This window comes from Tursiops truncatus, chromosome 2, assembly GCF_011762595.2.
Source record: "Tursiops truncatus isolate mTurTru1 chromosome 2, mTurTru1.mat.Y, whole genome shotgun sequence".
In the NCBI taxonomy this organism is placed as follows: domain Eukaryota; kingdom Metazoa; phylum Chordata; class Mammalia; order Artiodactyla; family Delphinidae; genus Tursiops; species Tursiops truncatus.
The window spans coordinates 44,190,286-44,204,583 of NC_047035.1; the positions used below are offsets into that span (position 1 = coordinate 44,190,286).

At 48.3% G+C, this 14,298-nt stretch overlaps 1 protein-coding gene across 1 annotated transcript; it reads left to right on the plus strand.

The window, feature by feature from the left end:
- Window positions 1–8,110: 8,110 nt before the first annotated feature.
- OTX2 (orthodenticle homeobox 2) lies at window positions 8,111–14,298 on the plus strand. The gene is made up of 4 exons (XM_073799925.1): window positions 8,111–8,167; window positions 10,469–10,683; window positions 11,652–11,803; window positions 13,678–14,298. The coding sequence occupies exons 2-4, from the start codon at window positions 10,587–10,589 to the stop codon at window positions 14,296–14,298; spliced, it is 870 nt and encodes a 289-aa protein (XP_073656026.1). The 5' UTR covers window positions 8,111–8,167; window positions 10,469–10,586.

The window sequence follows — 14,298 nt, forward strand, 5'->3', positions numbered from 1 at the left end:
TTTGTTGAAAATGCACTACGCACATTTAGATAATGTGCAGTCTTTGAACAAATACCTCAGCTTGATCATTAAGGGGCAAAAAATGTTGGGGCTGTGCACTTACAATTAGTTTTTGTTTATCTGTTTTCTTCCTTGCTTTCACATTTCGTCTTTAAAAAGAGAAAAATTGAAAGCTAATGACTCTAGCAGAACTGCTTAAAATTCTACACCTTTGTGATAAGCAACTTTTCAATTATTGTAAAAAATTAAAATCGCAAAATTCTAATGTCGAAGTTTAAAAACTGGTCAGAAAGTTGATGCTTGGATATGAAAGTGGAAAGTTTGCATCCGTGAACAAAAATGAAAAGTGTGCGCTATTCATTTTCTAATCTTGGGAATATGGGTGCCTGTAGTAAAAAGGATCTGTCAAGATCTATGTTTTCTTTGTTAATAAAAAAAATTTAAGTTACTGTATTTTGCATATGAAATACTATTTTAGACAAACAATTCCTCTTTTTTCTTTCCCCATTCAACGTGAATACTCTCAGAGGAGCCACATTACAGAATAGTGTTGGAGGGAAAAAAAAATAAGTCAAATTCTTCTAAATAGAAGAAAAAAGTTCCCAACAACAGCCAGGCTTTTTTTTTTTTTTTTCTTTGTAAGGCGACATCAGTTGGTTATTTTGCAGACATGATCTTTTCCAGGTTTTAGGTGTTATGTCTTTTAAAAACTGAACTCTTTTTAAATCAACCAGCCCTTAAAATGATCTGCAAAGAGTGGGAAATTAGATTTTCGATTAAAACCTTATCCCATCTCGAAGGATTACTTTATATTGATTCTTAAATATGGCTACAATTGATGGGCTCTAATTAAAAATCCAAAGGAAAAGTCTGCCGTGCCCATATAAAAGAAGCTTTTCATATACGGGAAGTAAAGCTTGTAAAAGGTTACAAATAAAAGATTAGAGATTTATCCAAACTAGTTTAAAGCTTCACTGTGGTTTTCTTTTCTTCTTTTTTTCCTTTCTTACAAAACCATTCCCGGGTCTTTTTTCCCCCAGTTTTAAATGAAGTTTGCAAACAGGCAAGATATTGGACTGTAATGGTTGTTTTATATCAGCTCTGTAAGCTCAAGGCTGCTGCCTGCAGTAGAATTGATTTCAAGGAAACTTCAGGACCAAGAGATGAAAATTACATAAACTGACAGCTACCACCCTTCAACAGTCCATCCACATTCCCGTCCACACTCTCCTGACACCCAAACCCACACTCCCACCCCTCACATTGCTCTCCGTCTCTCACAGTCACACATGCCCTTCCTATCCCTCACCCTAACCCTGCTCTGCACACACCCTTGGTCCTCACACGCTTAGGGACAGGCGCATAGCTTCCAGCTCACACTCAGCTCATAAATGTCTCACAGCCCCACATCTCGCACTTGTCACACAATCTTAATCCGTTTCATTCCGGAACAACATGGTCCTCTTTTCCTCTTTTTTTTTTTTGCATTTGGAATTTGCCTCCGACTCTTTTATCAGGACAGCACAATCCTATCTTTGAAGTCATTTCTTTCCCCCTTACCCTCTTTTTTCTGAAGCACCAGCAATGCAGGGAATAAGCGACCCAAGCTTAATTCATAAGTGATCTGTGGCCTTCTTTTTTCCCCCAATTCTGCCAGCATCGCCGATCTTTAGCTCTTGTTAAAAAATTAATTAAAGTTAATCTTGTCAAAGTTTTTAATAAAGACGTATTTTAAAACCTAATGAAAAATGACTTCTTTCTAAATATCGTGGCAGTTCTAAGGCAAGATGTGGTCCCCCACTGTCCACTGACTCACTGAAAGGATTGGAAATTAATCTTCATATTTCTGAAGTAAGTGTTCAGGGAGTCTAACTGGCTCCTTCCCCCCTGAGAGGCTGTGTTCTCACGGAATATGGGTTTTGTTCTTCATCTTCTTTTTTAATTAGCCGGAAAGAATCCTGAGATCTCTCTCCTTCCTCGTCCCACTCCTCCACTCCCCCACTCCCCCACACCACCATACTTAATAAACTTGGAGGAAAGTTTGGAATATTTTAAACTGGCCTGGCATGTGGGGTGGAGAATGTAAGCCCAGCTAGCGCCACACGTGCATCTAGATTTCGAAATATGAATATCAGCCATATTTTGGAAACTGCATGCAAAGCTCTGACAAACAATGTGATTCCCCGTGTACTGGTTTTCTGAATTTACCTTCTGAATGCTTACATCCCATATTCATAGCAAGATAGTTGTACTCACGGCAATTAAAAACCATCCACTTGTTCATGAAAATTACTTAAAAACATAAAGCATGCTACTAGAAGTCAGATTCATAGGAAAAAATTTAAAGACAGAGGACACAGGAAAAAAAATGTTAAACATGAACAGAGAAAATAAAATGACCACATAGTAAGTGTACTGGAAGTTCAAGGACTTACAGAAAATCGAGTTAGACTTTTCATACAAGGAGTCTTTTTCTCCCACCAGGTGTCTAAGGTTTTCAGTACAACAGCCAGCAACCCCCACCCCCACCCCAAAGCTAGTGGCTTTTGTCCTGAACTAGAGTAGGGTTTGTGGGGACTGTACCTGAGCCCGGCTGTCTGCAATTTCCAAATTGGCAAGAAGAGACTGGAAGATAAAGAGCATGATCTTACAGGTGAAGAGCAATTTTGCAACTTTTCCAGGAGACACCCAGGAGAAAGCTTGCTTGCTACCAACTGCTGCAGAGTCTGGGCAGAATTCCTCTAGAAAGAAAAAGAAAGTCTTTTCCCACCCCCACCCACCCCCCCGCATGCCTCTCTCTGTCTTGTTCTCTTTCTCCTCTCTGTCTCTCTCTCTCTCTCTCTGTCTCTCTCTCTCTCTCTCTCTCAGATCCAATCTTTTAAGAGCTTCAGCACATTGCTAAGCTAAAGGGAAATTCTCTTTGATAAAGCGGTGTTTCCAGCTTCTGGGTTTTAAAACCTAAATCTATATTCAAATCTGGCTGAAGGTGTGTTCTGGGATTTATGAAAGCCTCTTAAAGGGGTAAATTTACCAAACCGTGACAAAATCATCACAATCTTACTTTAGACATCTGAAGTGGATGAGAATTTTAAAGAGACCCTTGTTTATTTAACACTGTCCATTTCCAACTCGTGGTTTATTGGCCCCGAATTTCTGCGAAGTTACTAGACGAGAGGGCAAAGGAGAAGAGAGAGCTGTCTGCTCCCGGCCGCTGGAAGGGGAAAAGCCCTCCCACGCCCCCAAGGCGCCGAAATCTGCCCGTCTAACAGAACGGGGGAATTTTCAGGGCGATTCAGCTGCCCCTGCCATCTGAGAAGACGTCAGGCTGGAAGGGTTTCCCACGACTCCGGACCCCACTGCAGATAGGTCTCCCGATCTACAATTTTTCACTCACTTTGTGGAGATCACAAGCGCGCGTTCTGATATTTCTCCACCTCACCCCGCCCCCACTGCCCCCAAGCCCTCCCTCCCGCCCTTTCCCTCCGCCAGCTGCACAACGTCCATTTTTCCCTTTCGTTCTTTGATGCTTTAAACATCACTGTGGTACAACTGGGGGGAAACACTGTACTGTCTTGGGGTAGCAAGGAGGCTCTGGCTCGTGGGATCGGGGTGGATTTGCCCTTCCTTCATCGAAAGCATGGTGACTGGCCCAGAGCTCCCTACCTACGCCGCACGGGCCAGACCTCCTGGGGCATTTCTACCCCCCCTCCCCAATTAAAGGCCTCAGGGCAGTTGTCAAGCATTTTAGTACAGTGGGGGTGGGGTGAGAAAAAGGGTCCGTACTCACCCTCCCCCCAGCCCGGGCCCCCTGAGAGAGTCTTGACTCCTGGGAACGCGACAGCCAACGGGTCTCTTCGGATTGGAGCGCTCGCGGAGGGCCCGGGAGGAGATAGGCAGACCCCGGGCCGCTCGAGGTCTCGCGGGGACCCGGGGCCCAGAGCTCTAGAGACACCTGCGAGGCTGGCCGCGGCCGCCGAGTGTCCAGCCTCAGGCCGAGCCGGAGACAGAGCCCAGCCGGGCTGCCGAGCGCTGGCTGCCTCGTGCGCACTCCTGTAATTCGTTAATTGCTGGAAATCCCAAGGACGGCCACTTTTGATTACACATACAGTATAAGAACCGACAACAAAGCGACGAATTAATTAACCAACTTCATTAACATAGGTCCCCAAATTAAAAGCGGCGAGCTGTTTCTTTGGCCCACTTGCCGTGGCGGCGTGGTTGGAGGGGGGAGGGTGTTCAGGAAGAGATTTTATATTTCTTTTCCGGCTTTGGGAGTTGTGAGGCAGGAACTGCTTTCTGCTCTCCGCCCCCCATTCCCCGCGCACCGCCCCCCCCGGCCATTCACACACCCTCAGCCTGTCCACTGGGGCCTGCACCCCACCCCGCCCAATCCGTCTCGGCTTTTCTGGGGACTCAGGTCTGTCGGGCCCCGCTCTCTGTGCCAGGCGGAAAAGTTGGGCTGGGGTTCGCTCTCTCCGGCTCGGTCCCCGGGTGCCGACCCTCTCCAGCCGCTGGGCTCCCAGCCCCCGGCTCGGGCCGCGCGGGCTCGGTTAGTTCCAGGCCCCGCCGCGGCTGGCGTTGGGGTGGCGTTTGTTTTAACGCAGAAACTCTGATTATTTCCAGCGTGGGCCTCCCACGTCCCCTCCCTCCCCGGGTATCCTGCCGACCCCGCTCTTACAGCCCCGAATCCTGACCTGGCTCCTGCTGTCTCCGCAACTGGCCCTGGGGTTAGATTCCGGGATTCGTGTTCTTTGCAGGCTGCCTTGGGCTTCTTAAAACTCTAAAAACCCTGCGCGAAAACCAGGAGCCCGGGTCTCTTGCTTGGGGGCCGGGAGACGTTTATAGGGACATAAAGAATGATAGAGACACTGAGTTTTTGAAAATAGTTTGTTCTTGGACTTCGGTATCTGCATCTCTCTTGCCTACACGCCTACGCTTCCCTCCCAGGCCTCCTTTCTCTACCCTTCCCGGTCCCCTCAGCGTGGTCTGACCCTGTTTGAGACCGCAGAGTCGTGTTTTTAACCTTCAGTCTCACTAGCTTTCTGTGTCTGTTCTACACACTTACTGCTAGCGTGGAATGTGATAACCAGCTATCTCCCACGCTCACTCTTCTCCAACCTTGACTTAAATATTTTTATCTTCCCATATTAAGGTGTATGGGTTTCCTTTCTCTCCTTCCCTAAAACAAAAGCAAAAACAAAAGAGGGGGTGGGGGGAGAAGAGAGGAAAGGAAGAACAGGAGAAGGAAAGGAGAGGCCTCCCTGTCCATCATTTTAATTATACAATAAGTTCACATGCTCCGGCCCATAATGTATATTTTAAGCACAGCCCAGTGTCTTTCAAGAACATTCTGGTAATGTCGGAGGCCTGGATTTGTTGCCTGCTCGTCCCCCCGTGCAGCAGCGGCCTGTTTTCCTCCCCCTGTTGTGTGTTTTTATTATTTTCCCTCTGGCTTAGATGTGTCAATCATTCTCTCCCTGCCATTGGTTGGAGAGTTTGCGTCAAAAAGTTGCCAGAGAGGCGCTTTCTCAGCAAATCTCCCTGAGAGCGGAACCGACCTCAGCTCCAACTCAGCCTCCACTGTTATTAAAAATAAAAATCGCTAGAGAAGCCCTCCTCACGTCTACTTTGTATGTATCACAGAGGGGCCCATGCGCGTTTCGAACTCGAGCGACTTTCCTTATTTTCTGTTCTTTAGAAAAATATTTTTTGTTGTGTTTGACTTTTCATGGAAGGGTGAAGATTGCAAGGGTTCTAACCCAATACTCTTGATTTCTTTTAGGATAGCTGGCTATTTGGAATTTTGAAGGATAATTTGATTTTTTCCCCCCCAACCTCCCATGTGGCTCTAAGGTAAGTGTCTGTCTGTCTTGTCTGTCTGTCTATATCCATATCTACGTGTCCCTCTGTCTACCATCATCCCAGTGCCTCTAATAGACCCACTGATGCACCTTTGAGAACGTGGAGCTCTTCTGAAGGCTGATGTATTTTTTTTCCCTTGCAAATTTTTGAGGTGTAATAACGATCACTGCGAAAAATTTGTGATCTGGAGATAAGGGCGAGTGAGAGAAAGGGAGGGAGCGCGCTCCTGGGGTCGGTGCTTTCGCAAAACGTCGTGGAAACCCTCTGAGTCCGATGTGGGGTATTTTGAAGGGGTGTTGTTTGTGGTTTTGTTTTATGTCAACGCCCATTCTGGGCTTCTCCCTGCTATCTTTGCGCTTTGGACATCACATGTGGTTGGGGTCATTTGGATTGATCCCAAGGACGTTTTCAGAGTCCGAGACAAAAAGATGCAGATGTAGCTAGATGGATGGATGGATGGATGGTGATGATGATGATGTTGTTGTTAATAATAATAATAATTTGGGCGCCTCCGCGCGCCCAAAGCCCGGCTTGCCGGCGGGTCGGCGGCCGCCGCTCAAGCTCCTGCCTGTCCCTAATGAACGTGAGAGGAAACCCGAGAGGATAACCGAGGAGGCGGGGAGCGCCGGCATCTCCTCCGCCCCGGCGCTCGCCGCTCGCTCTCTTCGGCCCCCTCTCCCCCAGCCAAGAGCAGCTCACCAAGGTTCTCGGCCTCTTCCAGAGGGCCTTCAAATCTCCTTTTTCTTTTTGAGCACCACTTCCCCCCACCCAGGGGGGAGAAATCCCGGGAGTGCCATATCCGCCCCCCCCCAATGGCTGTTGTGTGTTGTGGTCCTAGACCGAGCGAGCGTGGAAGAGTCGTTTTCCAACGTGACTGCCGGGGACGGTTCCGGGCCCGCCCCTCGCAGCCCTCGGCGCGCACCTGGGGCGGGCAGAAGTGGCGGTGAGTGGCCCCAGCTCCGCCCGAGGCCGCACGGAGCCGGGGACTGGAATCCTTCCGGTGGGAAGGCGGCCGCTCGGTTGTTCTCGGACAGGGGCCGCGGTCCGGCCTGCTTGCGCGTTCGCGCGCTCTGCTCCCAGGCTCGGGGACACCCGGGCGGCGCGGGCCGGGTCGCGCCGGGGCAAGCGGGGCGCTGAGGCCCAGCCTCCAATCTCGGTCGGCCCGGGGGAGAACCAGCAGAAGGTCTCAGCCGGCAGGCACCCAGCCTCCGCAATGAGTCGCGCCTCAAACTCCGAAGAAGTCTTCGTGTTGAAGCGTTCAAGTGACTCTTGAGGCCACAGTGTGGTTTCAGGACACACTTTTTGAAACCCAAGTCCCCGTCAGAATCCCGCCGAGTCGGCTTTTTCCTCCTTTACAGACCGAAATGGGGTGCGGGGACAGAAGGCCGAGCCGCGTTGCCTCTTGAGTGGTGGATTGCTTGGGGAGGGGACGGGGAGGTCACTCCTGGAAATTCTCCCTGCATCCCAGAGCTTCGGGGGTCAGGATTTTTCGTGCTCTCCTCAGGACTTCTTCCCGTCACCAAAGTTATTAGCACAAGAGAGGAGTTGAAGAGGAAACTCCTCCCCCCCAAAGGCAGGTAGATACCCAGACCTCTGCTCTCAGAGCTAACACCAGGGCTTTCTCCTCGCCATAATTAATAGTCAAGGCCAACCCTTTTGGCACGTTTCTTCCTCCCTCCCTCATGAGTGGCAGCGTTGTTTGATTCCCTGAGGCCAGAAACTTTCACTCGAGTTCGCCGGAGGGAGGCCCGCGCCGGCTGTTTTCTGCTCTGCCCTTATATCTCCTTTTTCTTTCTCTCTCCTCTTCCTTTTCGTTGTCTTCCGAGCCGCAGGCAGGTCGCCAGTCCGCGTAGTTTTGTTTCCTTTCCATCATGCAGAAAATTAATCAGCCCGGACGAGAAGCAGAGCTGAGCACGGCGTCCTGTAATTAAGGGACGTGTGCCCTTCGGATTATCTCGTTAGTTTATCAAGAAAACATTTATTATAATTAATTCTCGGACGAGGTAATTATTATTGAGCGAGGACACAGCAACTGGTAGATGGGCTCCTTGGAAGATGAAAAAAAAAGAAAAAAAACAAGGGGGAAGGGAGGAGGGGGGAGGGGAGCGACAGATTGCACGAATTGACCGTTAGATATAAGGCAGCGCGGCCCGGGGCGGGCAAGCGGAGCAGGACCTCGGGCGCCGGGGCTGCGAGGCTGCAGGGCTGCCGGGCAGGGACGCCGGACCAAGTCACTCGCGCCCGGAGGTGTAGGCGCCAAGCGGCTGCGCGGACTCGCCGTGAGACCGCCGCCCGCTCCTTCTAGGTAGGAGTTCTCCAGGGGCCACCTCCTGAGCAGTTGTTTTGAGGCTTGTATTTTTGAAAAGGGATTTCTTTTTCCCCTTCTGGGCTCTGCCTAGAGAGGAAGGGAGAAAGGCTTCCTGGCAGGGCTTTGAAAGTTAGATGGAATTGTCTAAGGCCTCTTCTTTGGAGAGCGCATACCTAGGCTAGCTGTGGCGAACACGTCGTAGTTTTGTTTTGTTCCTTTTTCTTTTAAAGATGTATCCGGTAGTAAATGGAAAACAGTCTATGCCGGGAATTTTGGTCATTTTTCGATGGTAGAGCAAAGGAGCTCCAAGAAGGATCTCTGTCCTGTTGTTTTCTGTTTGTAACTGCTTTTTATGCTGGAATGTGCTACTTTAATGTGTGATGTGTCAGGCATTTCTAATTGGGTGAGAGCTATACATGTAAAAACACTTCCATATTTCTCATGTGCACATCCGATATGATTTCAGTTGTTTCTATAGTAGTTCAGAACTTTCCGACATAGTAAGTTTGCATTAAACGAGAAAGAACTCCAGCTTAGAGGCTATTAAAACCAATACATGACTGTATTTTAAAGCAATATTATTTTCACAGCCTCCAAATAACTATCTTGAAAGGAAAAGATAAAACATCAAGTCTTTGTTGTAGGAGCAACTAAATTAGTTCTACTGGTGAGATAATACAAACTCTGACAAGGGCATTTATAAAATTACATTAAATTAGATCTAAGGGTGGAAAAGCATGATTTTTGTGCTATGAATTTAAATCAGGAAGAAGTTGCAGTAACTGGGTTCCATCTGTGGAGTTTTGTGTCTTGATCTCTTAAGCAATGTAAATATGAAAATCCAGAGTCCTTAAAACTCAGTAGGACCTCTGTAAAAGTAAGAGGGAACTTCTCCTAATCTTGTGTCCGCCATTTTGAAGCAATCTCTCATAGTGTCAAAGTTGCAAAGTAGAGATCCATGCAGGAGAAGTGCCACCTTTTAGGAAAATAAAAGCCAAAATTGCAAGCAGCCAGTCTATAAACATCAATTCTGGATCCTTTTGCTTGGGGGAGTGAGAAATACTCAACAGAATAAAGTAAATAACTTTTCTTTTTCTTCCTTCCTTTTCCCTCTCTGAGCTCTTTTTCTTATAGGATCTTAGGACTCTTGAAGGGTAGGGAGAAATTCTATTAGTTTCACAACTTTGGGGGTTTGTGTATCTACTTTCTTCGAAACTAGAATGTGCAGAAAGGCGCAGAGGAAACTCTGCTGTAGCTGCTGAGCACCCAAATGCCCGAAAATTTGCCTCCTGCAGGATCAGCAGCCTCTACACATCAAAATCAACATGGAAGCAGCTTGCGCCACAAATGTGCACCCTTTCTACTTGCAAATGCGGGAGCCTGTCATTATCTGATTGGTGGGATTCTAACTGTACTTCAGAATTCCTAGCCCACCCTGTGCCAAACTTGAAGACTCTTTTTTGCACTGCGTTTAAATATTTGATGGGTGTCGATAAAAAGTTAAATACTTGTTTGTTTAGCTTTAGTTCTTTAGACACATATAATCAAGTTCTCCAAAACCCTAATAAATCTGTTACTTACCTCGAAATCTAATTACCCAGACTACTAATTAGGTGAAAATGATTACTGGAAATGACTTCAAATGTGGAATAATAGTGGTTGAGAAGTTTTCTCAAGTTTGCTGTTTCGCAAGTTGGTATTTTAGATGTTAAGTGCACTGACATTTTAGGTTCGCAGCAGTTGAAAGTGGTAAAAAGCTAAGATAATTAAAATCTGCCTTGGAAAGGCAACAGTCTGGGGAGAGGTAGATGTCTTGAATTGTTTCTTTGTTTCTCACCAATGGCCTTTGTTATCTGCATTATTTATTTAGCCAAAGAGTTCTTTGTCTCTGCAAATGGCCCCAATCAAGTTTTGTTTGAGACAATTAGCTAGTGCCAGCCAAGGAGTCCTATGCAAATGTAGGGATAGGAATGCAATGTGTGCATTTGGAGGCGTGGGGTTTTGTTGGGGCGGGGGGAGCGGGAGGCAGATTGTATTGCTTTCTTCGGGTCTTTTTTTTTTTTTTTTAAAGTTTTGGCTGGGGGTGGGGAGGACAGGTTTATCTGGTCTCTCTGCATCTCCTCTAGTTCTGAGAAGCTGGGGAGGGGAGCGGGGTAGTGGGGGAGGCTTTGCAAGTCCTTTAAAAGCCTCTGCTGTGCATAGCCCGGGCTCTTCTTAAGTTAGTGGTGGAACGTGGAAGAGCTGCGTCCTCCGAAGCGGTAAACCAGCACCTCTGTTTGTTTGTTTGCTTTGCCTTAGCTCCACCACTCCAAACCCACCCACCAGGACTCTGAATCTGTCCACCCCGGGAGAAGCGAGACCTTCCGGCTGGGTCCCCCGGATTTGGGCAGACTTTGCGCCTCCAAACAACCTTAGCATGATGTCTTATCTTAAGCAACCGCCTTACGCAGTCAATGGGCTGAGTCTGACCACTTCGGGCATGGACTTGCTGCACCCCTCGGTGGGCTACCCGGGTAAGTGAGCCCCGCGGCACTGCTGCCCTGCCCTTCCCCACGCCCGGTCCGCGGGGCTGTGACACTCTTTCCCCCGAGCACCGGGGTTGGCGGTGGCGTCGCCCCCGCCCCAGCTCCAGGCGAGGTCTCCACTGGGTTTTCCTTCCGAGAAGCAGCTCAAAGCCACAGGGCATTTACCGGCCGAGGAGAGGACAGGGGCTGGGGGAAAGGGAGTAGGTGGATCTACAACGTAGGAGTGGGGCGAGAAGGCTACTGCCCTTGCCATTTGGGCGAGGGGACCCTGCCTGTACCTCGAAGTCCAATTCCTCGGAAGTGCCCTCTTGGCGAAGTCGGGTTTCTCATCATAAATTCTCCCCGCCAAGCCTGGGGCTTCCCCTCTGACCTCCAGGCCCTTAGCCTCTAATCCTTACAGGTGTGATTTACCCCGGGTGTGAGTGCTTTCCTTTCCGATAAGATCTGTTTTTTAAAATCCTCCTAGAACAAGAAGTATGAAATATGCCCCCATTTGAAAGATGGAGGAACAAAGGCCCCTGGAGTCCTAAAAAGCCTAGATCTCGGGCAGAATCGAGATTTGCCCCATCAGTTCGAGCTGCCGGTCCTCAGGGATCCTTTGACTTCACAGAGTGGGGTTTTTGTGTTGATGGTTTAGGGGTTGATTTTGGAGGGTTCTTGTTTTTTGTCCTCCATTTTTTTTTTTTTTTTTTTGGTTAGCTTTCGAAGAGACCCTCTGTCCGGAGCCATCTCCGACGTCAGGCGGAGTGGGGCATTCCCTGCAAGGGGCAGTGTCTGCCGGAGGAGCCGAGGCCGGGAGGGGGTGGGGAGGACACGGGTAGGGTCCGGGTTGAGCTGCTGCGAGGACCAGGGGAGTGCTGAGTGTGGGCGTGGCGGGAGTCGGACACCCGCAGAGACCCCTGTGACTGAGAAGCTGCTCCCGCACCCTAAAGGGCCCTGGGCTTCTTGTCCCGCAGCCACCCCTCGGAAACAGCGGCGGGAGAGGACGACGTTCACCCGGGCGCAGCTAGACGTGCTGGAAGCGTTATTTGCGAAGACCCGATACCCAGATATCTTCATGCGGGAGGAGGTGGCGCTGAAAATCAACTTGCCCGAGTCCAGGGTGCAGGTAGGGCAGATGTAGGTAGACACAGCCATCCTTCCTGACCGTGTCACCCCTCTCCCCAGCACTGTATTTGTTGAGGACCCAGGAGAGTTCCAGGTCTTGGAGAGGACCAAAGGAAGGTTTTAAACTAAACGCTCGGCTCCATCGGAAGCCAGTAAACTTTTCTCTTAGGGCCCCTTGAGTGTCTGATTTCTCCTCGTGCCCCTTTTTGTCCCTCCACCCCCACCCAGTCCTATAACCAAGGTTCTTCCGGTCCAGTTGGCAAGGTAAGACTGGTGATTTAGATGCAGTGATAAAGCACAGTCCTAGAACCCTTGGACCCCTGGTGGACAGAAGCCCAGCCTTGGCAGATTTCAAGGATAGTCACATAATATTTTAGTTCTTCCCTTCCCCCGTTGGAAATCCCCCCTCCCATTCTCATCTACTTTTAGGGATAAAAGAAGCTTAGCTCCTGCATAGTTCCAGTATTTTTACAGATGAAGAAATAGAGTAAATGACTTGCTCAAGGTCACATGTCAGTTTGGTGGTAGAAGAAGAAATTACACAGTAAGAGTGTTTTCTTTGACTTCTTAGGGATGGAACAGAACATGCTAGATCTGAGCCATTCAGCAGATAAAATATCAACATGGTATCCCAATGATACCTTCCCCCCTCCCCTTACTCCCCCTTAACTTGACCTTAAGCTGGAGAGGAAAGTAAACTCCCAACTCTTCTGGAATGCAAGTCCCATACAGATTTCTCTGGAAAGAATGTTTAGCACCTAAACCACATGTACACCTGGGACTCCCCTTCAGCTAGGACACATCAGCACGAACTGCAGATCAAAAAGAGCCTTTTTCAAAGTCAGAAGAAATTTTAGCACTTGTGAGGCTTGAACTGAAGTCTTAACTGAAAGAAAACAAATGGCTCTGCATGGTTGGAGGTTTGTGCTCAGCCTTCACGGCATCATTTTTACCACAGTTAAGACACCCGTATGGAGAGCTCATTCAAGAGGACAACTAAGGACTTTTGCCCAGAAAATGCCAGTAGCTTCCCTGACAAGCCCCCCCTCACACACCAAACACAGCACCTTCATTGCAGAACATGAAGAAGGCTGGTAAAGAGAATTTTCAAAGTCACACACAGAGGCAAAGTTGACAAGCCAATGAACATAATACAGTAAACAATCTGTGTGTCAAGTGGCACTACCCTGAAGGCTCAGACTTGAGCCTAGGAGAGAAGTCTGTCTTTGAGCTCAAAGCAGAGTATATACGAGTCACTCCACTTACCATAAAGAAGGTTTTGGCAAATAGTAGCTTTCAGACCTTCTTCCTCAACAGGATCATTTCTCCTGGGGGCTTTCTTCTGTGAGTCTTTCTAGAAGAGACAAAAAGTAGAGTGATGGAACCAACCTACATATTAGTAGTTGCTACCTGGAAGATGGACTGTAAACTGTTTGAATTTAGGCTGTTCTTGCTGGCATATAACAACAGATCGTTTTCCCTCATTTCTCGTATGTTCCCATCCAAAAGACATAGAATAGATATGTTCTATTCCATTGTGAGAGTGTTCCAAAATGCAGCTGGATCTTATGTGTATGTGTGTATTTGGGGTGAAATGAGAGATAGGAAAGTGAGGGGGAGAATTTTTAGTCATGATTTGGGCGATTATCTTAAATTTTACTGTTCTGAGCTGGGAGTAAAGCAGGGTCAAAAGCTTTTAGATAGAGCCTCCCCAACTTTCTTATAATTCCAGGAACATATATGAGAGTTTCACTGGCAGGAGAGATTGTCTGCTCAGCTCATCTGTCCATCTAGGACAGATTTATAATCTGGGAGCCACTCTTTTCCTTAAGGAGTCACTGAAACCATGTTAAAGAAGTTTCTTTCCCTTTCAAGGTGTGGTTTAAGAATCGAAGAGCTAAGTGCCGCCAACAGCAGCAGCAACAGCAGAATGGAGGTCAAAACAAAGTGAGACCTGCCAAAAAGAAGACGTCTCCTGCTCGGGAAGTGAGTTCAGAGAGTGGAACAAGTGGCCAATTCACTCCCCCCTCTAGCACCTCAGTCCCAGCCATTTCCAGCAGCAGTGCTCCTGTGTCTATCTGGAGCCCAGCTTCCATCTCCCCACTGTCAGATCCCTTGTCCACCTCCTCTTCCTGCATGCAGAGGTCCTATCCCATGACCTATACTCAGGCTTCAGGTTATAGTCAAGGATATGCTGGCTCAACTTCCTACTTTGGGGGCATGGACTGTGGATCTTATTTGACCCCTATGCATCACCAGCTTCCTGGACCAGGGACCACACTCAGTCCCATGGGTACCAATGCAGTCACCAGCCATCTCAATCAGTCCCCAGCTTCTCTTTCCACCCAGGGATATGGAGCTTCAAGCTTGGGTTTTAACTCGACCACTGATTGCTTGGATTATAAGGACCAAACTGCCTCCTGGAAGCTTAACTTCAATGCTGACTGCTTGGATTATAAAGATCAGACATCTTCGTGGAAATTCCAGGTTTTGTGA

Bases quoted from the DNA above. Each gene is read 5' to 3' on its own strand.
- OTX2 (XM_073799925.1), top strand. From the start codon at position 10,587: ATGATGTCTTATCTTAAGCAACCGCCTTACGCAGTCAATGGGCTGAGT. The intron at 10,684-11,651 runs GTAAGTGAGCCC...CTTGTCCCGCAG, and splicing joins CCCCTCGGTGGGCTACCCGG to CCACCCCTCGGAAACAGCGG. The intron at 11,804-13,677 runs GTAGGGCAGATG...TTCCCTTTCAAG, and splicing joins TGCCCGAGTCCAGGGTGCAG to GTGTGGTTTAAGAATCGAAG.